General features: G+C 34.1%; 1 protein-coding gene across 1 annotated transcript in view; it reads left to right on the top strand.

Annotated features, from left to right (window-relative positions):
- The first annotated feature begins 8,728 nt into the window (after positions 1-8,728).
- LOC132742161 (ubiquitin carboxyl-terminal hydrolase 8-like) overlaps positions 8,729-9,093 on the top strand; it is an 86,359-nt gene continuing 85,994 nt past the window's right edge. Inside the window, exon 1 of the mRNA XM_060730490.1 lies at positions 8,729-8,867. Coding sequence (XP_060586473.1) covers positions 8,745-8,867 — 123 coding nt within the window. The 5' untranslated portion in view covers positions 8,729-8,744. The remainder of the gene's footprint in view (positions 8,868-9,093) is intronic.

The raw sequence follows: 9,093 nt of genomic DNA, 5'->3' as shown, positions 1-9,093 counted from the left end.
ATTCTTTTAAAATCCTACTTCAAATAACGAAGTTACATGCATGATCTTTAATTTCAATGTTTTCATCATAGAACAATATTCCAAAACGGCTTTCATTCTTAATTTAAAGCGCATGTTTGTTTTAAAAATGTTCCAAAATGGCTTGGAATCTTAATTTCATTTTACATGTTCAATACATTAAAAAAAGTTCTAAAACGGTCTCAAATCTGAATTTCAAAGTACTTATTCATTATAAGATGTTCCAAAACGGGTTGGAACTTAATTTAGAAGCATATCATTATTATTAGAGAATGTTCTTAAACGGCTTGCACTCTTTTTTTAATAACAATTAGAATATGTTCTGAAATGGTTTGGATTTTTTTCTATGTACGTAATTAAAAGTAAATGTCTCAAAACGGCTTGGACACTTTTTAATGTACATGGTCAATATACCATGTTCCAAAACGACTTGGAATCTTAATTTTTATTGTATATGATTATTAGACAATGTTCCAAAACGGCTTGAAATCTTAAATGCAATGAAAATAATCATTACACAATGTTTCGAAACGGATTAGATCCTTAATTTCAATGTACATGTATAATATAATCATTAGAAATTGTTCAAAAAATGGCTTGGAATCTTAAATCTAATGTAGACATTAATTAGACGATATTCAAAATGGGCTTGGGTTCTTAATTTCTTAATGTATAATCATTATAAGGAAATGTTCTTAAACGGGTTTGACTCGAACATTCAAATATATATCTTAAATATTTAAGGGGCTTGAAATTTTAATTTCAATGCTTTTAATTATATATAAATGTTCACAGTGGATTTTATAGCAATGAGAACCCTCTAAAAAGCCTACCACCGTGTACTGTGTGAGCTTTGCTGTACTCCTTGAGTACATCACCTTGGATTTTATTGCGTAAGAACCCTCTAAAAGGCCTTTCACCGTGGGTTGTGTGAGCTTTACTGTATTCCCTGAGGCTATCAAGGTGGAGTTTTAATTGCGATAAGAACCAATTAAAAGGCCTACCGGCGTGGGTTGTGAAAACTTGACTGTATCCCCAGAGGCTATCTGCAAGAGTTTTATTGTGATAACAACCCTTAGAAAGGCTTTTCACCGCGGGTTGTGTGAGCTTAACAGTATTCCCTGGGGCTATTACCTTCGGTTTTAATTTATAACGATGAGAAAACTCTAAAAGTCCTATCACCGTGGGTTGTGTGAGCTTTACTGTATTCCCTGAATCACCAAGGTTTTTTTGCTATCAGTACCCTCAAAAACGCCGATCACCGCGTCTTGTGTGAGCTTTACAGTATTCCCTGAGGTTCTCCTCGTAGGTTGTAAAATAAGAACCCCGAGAAAGGCTTAATACCGTTGTTTGGGTAAGCTTAACTGTATTTCCTGAGACTACCATCTTGGGTTTTATTACGATGAGAACCCACAAAAAGGTACAACACCGTTGGTTATGTGAGCTTTACTGCATTCCTTGATGGAATCACCATGTGTTTTATCGCGATAAAAACCCTATAAAATGCCAATCACATTGCGTTGTGTGAGCATCACTGTATTCCCCGAGGCTATCATCTTGGGTTTTATTGAGAAAAGAATCCTCCACGGTAATAGGCCTTTTTAAAAAGTTCTTAAATGAAATCAATGCCGTGTTTTAGCCTAAGGGAATGCAGTCAACCGGATAATACCCAAGGTGATAGGTCTTTTTAGTAGATTTAACAGAAAACTAAGCCTGGTTCTAGCCTCCGGGAATACAGTCAAGCTGACCAAACCCACGGTGATTGTCCTTTTTAGTTGTTCTAAAAGGAAATCAATACCCGGTTCTAGCCTCACGAAATACATTCAAACAGACCAAACCCACGGTGATAGACCTTTTAAGTAGTTTTTAACAAAAAATTAAGCCCGGTTCTAGCCTCAAGGAATACAGTCAAATTGACGAAACCCACAGTGATTGGCATTTTTAGTAGTCTTTAAAAGAAAACTAAACCCGGTTCAAGTCCAAGGGAACGCAGTCAAACATACTTAAACACAGTGATAGGTCTTATTAGTAGATTTTTACATAAAACGAGGCCGGTTGTAGCCTCAGGGAACACAGACAAACTGAACAAACCCACGGTGATAGACCTTGTTAGCAGTGTTTAACAGAAATCTAAGCCTGGATGTAGTTTCAGGGAAAAGAGTTTAACTGACGAAATTAACGGTGGTAGGCCATTTTAGTAGTTTTGAACAGAAAACTAAGCCCGGTAAAAGCCTCAGCGAAAAACTGTTACAGTCAAACTGACCAAACCCACGGTGAAAGGCCTTTTTAGTAATTTTTAACAGAAAAATAAGCACAATTTAAAGGCCTTTTGGGTAGGTTTTAACAGAAAATTAAGTCAAGATTGAAGCTCATGAAATACAGTCAGGCTGACCGAACCCGTGGTGATAATTAAGCCTTCATAGTAATTTTTAATATACAGAAGGAAGTACCGAATTACTGGGCGACAAGCACAAATTGTGTAAGGAAGTACCAAATTACTGTGCGACAAGCACAAATTGTGTAAGGAAGTACCGAATTACTGTGCGACAAGCACAAATTGTGTAAGGAAGTACCAAATTACTGTGCGACAAGCACAAATTGTGTAAGGAAGTACCAAATTACTGTGCGACAAGCACAAATTGTGTAAGGAAGTACCGAATTACTGTGCGACAAGCACAAATCATGTAAGGAAGTACCGAATTACTGTGCGACAAGCACAAATTATGTAAGGAAGTACCGAATTACTGTGCGACAAGCACAATTTGAACAAGGCATTCATTCACAAAAGCAAAAACGTTATAGTACACAAACTTAAGCAATAAGGCATTGTGTTCTTTCCAGTAGTGTTTAACGATTAGTTATGTTAAAGTTTCAAATTATATAAGGTTCTAAGATACATGTATCCTCATCTGAACCCCCATTTCTTTCTTTAAAACATCAAAAATGTCTGCGACTATTTTATCTCTGTGTAATAATAGCGCTAAATGTCTATTAATACTTCATTTTCTTTTTAGAACTTTACAACCGGAACATTTATATTGTAAAGTATTATTTTGTTAACCCCAAGTCAAATTTACGTTTTTTATTGATACCTCTGTACTAAATAAGTTTTTGGGAGTTGAAGTTGAATGTCACATATCGTGCACGTGTATGACACGAGTATTTTTAATGATTCGTTTATGGGACCTTTTGGAGGTCAATTATTTTTATGACCTACCTGGAAATTTGCAGAGTCAAATGTCTCGGATATATTTAAAATTATTTAAATAAGATATACAAACATTCTATGTACAATGTAATTACATTCTTGTTTTCAAATAAGATGTGGTTTTATTATAAAAAAACGATCCATTTTTTTCGGCTAAAAAGTTATACTGAAATTATTTCATATATGGTTATTACTTTTCTTTAAAAAGATATCCAGTTTTTGAAAGTCGGATAAAAAAAATGTTTGTTCATTTTTATTTTGCGTTTTTTCGTTTTAAAGGTATCATTCGGTATGTCGTGTACTTCCGTATCTCGACATGCCGAAAAGTTGCGAAACTTATCGGAATACCTCGACAATTATCATTGAGTTACATTAAAATGACAATGGCGAAATACTAAAAATATTCTGTAAATAAAATGACATAGAAATAAATAAACCCATGCAAGCACAGTATCGCTTTTATATCATGACAGGTAGTTAGACATATCTTAAGTATTTGGTAAGTAAGAAGAGTGTTGACTGTTGTCGCAGAAAATGAAAGTTGTGCTTTCAAAATAAAATTCTGTTTTATTTTTGGAAGTGTCAAATTTTTATGCTAAAAATAAAGGCAGTGGCATACATGCTATAACGTCCCGGACTTCGGGGATTGTGACAGAAATCAGCTGAACATCCTGGAGTGGTTCCGAGGAATATTTTTTTTTCAGGATAGAAATAGAAAATTATTTGGAACTTATTTGCAGCAAGAATGATAACACTTCTATGTAGTCCAAAATATTAGACGTATCGGCTTGTTGTAAGTCTTCATTGGGCAATGCTTTGCCCAGAAGCAAAAATATCTCAAAGCGGTATCATATTTATAGGACTAAGTTTTATGCAGTTATATTTGCTTGTTAATTATTCTAGACACTGACAGTCTTTGAAATTAGCACTCGCCCAACGGACTCGGAGTAAAATTAAAATTAAGGCGACTGAAAGATCCAATTCTGCTGGCCCCACTGGTTAGTAAAATTTCTTATCCTGACATTCATTTAGTGGTGTTCAGCTGCACTTGTTGCCACATCACTACTGTTTCTCCGCTTACTTCCATAAGAAATGAAAAGCAATAATTTAATGAGTACCAAGATTGGGCAAAGGGTCAACTCGGCCCTATACCAACTCTGCACAGGTCAACTCGGCCCTCTATTAAAAACCTAATATGAAATTAGGCAAAGCCTATAAACGGGGAAGTCGTTAAAAAAATCCTTTCATTCTTTCCGTTTTAAAGGTGTCATTCGGTATTACATGCACCGCTTCCGTTTTCACTCGGAACACTCGACGATTATTATTGATCCGAAAAGTTGAGATTTGTTCCGTTATCGGAATACCCCGCCTATTATCATTGAGTTTCATTGTAAATGGCGGCGCCCGACTAGAACTGACACTGAAAATTTCATTGATAGGTATAGAATTCTATATATATATTTTTTTAATTGTTTTTTATTTGATTTTCTTTTAAATATACACGTGTAGTCTATAGCCGGGCAAGCCAAAGCCCGGACCCGCTTCGCGGGCCCAGTCTTTGACTTCCCCTTATTAGGATATACATTGTTCAGATTGTTTAGTTTATAAAAATTAAGGAGTAAATTACTATAAAGTATTCAGAGGTATAATCACTAACAAACAGAAATTGAAAAAGTTGACAGTGCACATGTACGTATTATTTGAAATTATCTTTGTTAAGAAGGGATATCAAGACAATAAATGTTTTGATCTGAAAATTGAATTTTTATGACAATAAATGTAATTGTATTTAACACTGTTCTTTTTCGACCAATGCTGTTTGAATGATGTATTGCACAAAAAACATCTGAAGTAGACAAAATGTGCATATAGAAACCGTAAATTCTTCCCATCTCTACAAATTCACATACAAATTGGTACTTTCATCTGTTAAACTTTTCAATAACATTGAGTAGAGGTCTGTTACTGTGAAAATGTTAAACAATGAAAGTTATGATGAAAACATAAAAGAAGCAATAAAAGTAATCATTACCAGTAATATATAATTATGGGCCGAGTTGACCCCTGCCAAGTTGGAATAGGGCGGAGCAGACTCGAGGGGCCAAGTATGTTTTAGGGTGGAGCTGACCCTGATTCCCAACATTGTTTATGTTCCGTTTTACAATGAACTTTTATTATGAAGATGACAAAGAAATATCAGAACACGAGAGAAAAATTGAAATTCATGTATAGCAGGGAATGAAAATTAAAAAAATTATGACAAAAGACTTGTAAAGTTGTATGAGATTTCCTAATGTTTCTTTGATTTACCTTAAGATAAGAAAAAACATCAAAATTTGAAAACTTCATTTGGGCTAATAAAGTTGGCGTTGAGCAAGTAACTTAGAACTACAAAGATACTGGCCCGGATGGCGAGTAACTGCAAAATGTTAATTTCAAAGACTGCACTGATATCAGATAGATTTCCCCAGACAGTTTAGAAATACACAAGAACTGTTGACACTTATCCACTGATTGATAAGTATGTGTGACCTTTCTCTGTCAGTTAAAAGATTAATTACTGAATTTTACTTCCTGCTGCTTGCTGTCAACAATAAATGATTCCGCCTACATTTACATAGCAGTTGGTCACATTGGCAAAGTCTTTTGAAGTCTTGATAAGACCTCTCTGTAATGATGATTGACACTTCTAGCATTCCAAACTATCTTAAGCGCCTGTCATACTTGCAAATGCTTTTCTGCATTATCATTCGAGTCTCGAGACGATTACTTAGTTTGATTGTTTTAATGTTTTAAAAAATAGAAAGGACTAAGGTACATTTAAGTTTTGGTCTAACTTTTGATCGTGCCGTATGTCTGTGGTAATGTCCCCTGCTGTGAAGCTTCTTCGGCCATAACATTTTCTTTCGTCTGATGTGTTGTTGTCACAGTATAAAAACAGGTATGCTTAATCCCTTATGCTACAGCAGTGATAAAGCATAGGGCATGCTTTACTGCATCATATAAGTCATAAGCTGCTATGTTAATTTTAGAACCAAGTGTCCTGGAAATAATTCTGGACATTATGGCATGTATGGGCAGTGGCTAGCGGTATGGGCCCAATTATCGCCTATATTATTAGCATTTGACAATAATAAGTCATTGATTTTATAAAATATGTAAAAACAGGGCCTCTAATGACTATGGCTGATTAGACTGCATGTGTAGGCTGGCCTTGCTTAAGGCTCTATACTGGTGGCAAAGACTAATCTCTGTTAGTTCCGATTTCAGCAGGTGATGGGTAGATGGAATAATAAATGATTATTGTTTTTGCTGGACCACCACAATAAATAAAAATGCTTAAAGGCACATTATGCCTAAGAAATGAATATTGTTTGTCCTTCTTTAGAAACAGCAGTCGTGAGTTTTAAGATGTTGAAATAATGGTTTATGAGCATGTTAGATGCTTATCACATGAAGTATCGCCAAATGTGAAATTATTTGTCTTAAAAGTAGCAAAATGTAAACAAAGTAGTATCTTGACTTCCATACAAAATACTAAATTACTGTAACTGCTGCAGCCCTAATCACCAAAAGGCAATAGAAGCAAAAATTGCCATTGAGTAACTTTTGAAACTTTAACAGGACACCGAAATAAGAAATAAAAATATAAGCAATTCTGGGAGACAATGGGCCTTTAAAAATCAGACAGGAGTCTTTTACTACTGTTTATTTTAAGGGAACTGTATACATGATGAGGATATAAAGTTAAAGGGTATAAATCTATATGTTATGATATATTTTAACAAGATTTATCAACAGTAAAATCATATCGGTTCCATTATTATATGGTTGATTCCCGAAAAAGTTGTAACATAGAAAGTCTCTGTTATTTATTACACATGAATTATGTACATAAACAGAATAAAATGTTCCGGAACAAAATATAATTTTGCTATTTTAAGTAATGTTTTATCTGTTTAGCAATGATTTTATGCATGCGCCATTCGCTTTCAAGGCAATAACTTACCATATTTATTTCATACAAGCATTTTTGGAAGAATACATTTTTAAAATTAAAACAATAATTTTTGCATCTGATATATAGCTTTATACACTTTAACAGTAAATTTATCATTATTATTATATTTTTAGGTTAACATACATGTACCAAAATGCCGGGCTCAAAAAAGAAGGATTTATATATAGCAAAGAGTATAGGAAAACTCAATGAGATGGCAGAGCTGCCAGCAAAGTTCAAGAACACGAATGCAAAACTGTAAGTATCATGAAAGTGTCAGGCAGTTTTGAACACATTGAAAATTTCATAATTCCTATAATTGTGGTGGGTTCATTGTTTAAAGCAGTCAGAATCAAAGAATTCCTGTATTCATTGGTCATAATTGGCTGAATTTCAGGCTGAATGTTTAAAAGTGTTGTCGGAGATAAATTTTTAAGTCATATTTTTAAATTTTCTTTGCTTTAGTAATAAGTGTTGCTTAGAATACCCAGCATAATGAAGATCATATTTAATAATATACATGTAGCTGATGTTGGCGAAAAACTTGTTTTATCAATTACCAGAAATTACATGTATATTGTTATTCATGAGTGACCTTGACCCTGGGGCAACCAAATTTTCATTATCTTGTAAAGTTAACAGTACATTTAAATTTGTTAACAAATTTTATCTGATTCGGGATGGGATTGTTTTGGTTGTACAGTCAAAATCAGTGTTAAAGTCAACCAGGCCATTTCCTAGCCATTTTGGGGAAAAGTACCTTACCAAGTTTGGGAAATTTTGTGTCAGTAATGTGCTTAATTGGAAAAATATTAGGTACCTTTTGAAACCTCCTTCGTGCTCTTTTGGCATTATGAGTAAAACTGTTTACTCCAACCAATGCAAATATCAGTCAATGCATAAAAATGCGTTAAAATTTGACGCTGAAATGTGTGTAAAGATGTTTCTGATACCATACTGGAAAGATTCCAGCAAATTTGTCAGGTTTTATATCAGGAATTTTAGTTTGGGAATTTTTTTATATTTAAGATTGGGAAAAAATTTAAGCATATTTGCCATTTGGAAGGGGTCTGATAATTTGACCCGTGGTGACACTGGGAAAAGCCACGTCAACCTGAAATTAAAGAGCACCCTGTAAATAAAGCAGATTGTCCCATTAATGATCTTTGTTTACAAGTTTGACTGAATTAAGTTAGTTAAAATACACCAAAACAACACATATTTCTTTAATCTTTAATAGTTTCGACTGTTGTCTTCATCAGAATAACGTACAAAGTATTTGACGTCACGTCCGTTAGGACGCCAACATCAACGTGACAACTTTGCGCAAAAACATGAATGTAAAGTAATTAACAAATAGATATGGATCAAAAAGATACAGCGGGTATTAATAATAGAACTATATTTCTACAATATAAAGCAGAGAAAAAATATATTATATTGTAGATATACTGTAATAAATTAACTATTTAGTTATGATTTTTGTATACGTTCAGTTTAGTAAAGACGGCGGACAAGATGCTGAAGGAAGCGGAGCACAGTGAGATGATGGAAGACGAGGAACGTGCCTACGTCTTGTTCATGAAATATTTCAATGTCGTAACTTTCCTGAAAAGATCTGCTGACTACAAGAAACAAAAGGTTAGCAAAGCCAATTTATGCTCTTGTTTTGCAAACTTTATAAGCATAATGGGCAGTAACTAGGTGTCCTTTATATTTGGCCAAATTGTGCCAAAAAAAATCAAGTGATCACTGTGAACATATAGTCACTGGCTTTTCTTGTTAGCCTTTGGTCACATAATTCTCGTGACATTTTTATTTTCAGGTAACTATCCAGCTAGCTTATGGAACATCAGTGGTTCTATTT

This window comes from Ruditapes philippinarum, unplaced genomic scaffold (assembly GCF_026571515.1).
Source record: "Ruditapes philippinarum isolate M1 unplaced genomic scaffold, ASM2657151v2 ctg1133_1_1_1_1, whole genome shotgun sequence".
Classification (NCBI taxonomy): Eukaryota; Metazoa; Mollusca; class Bivalvia; order Venerida; family Veneridae; genus Ruditapes; species Ruditapes philippinarum.
Note: the sequence above shows the minus strand (reverse complement) of the source record. Positions and strands in the feature narration are given on the sequence as shown.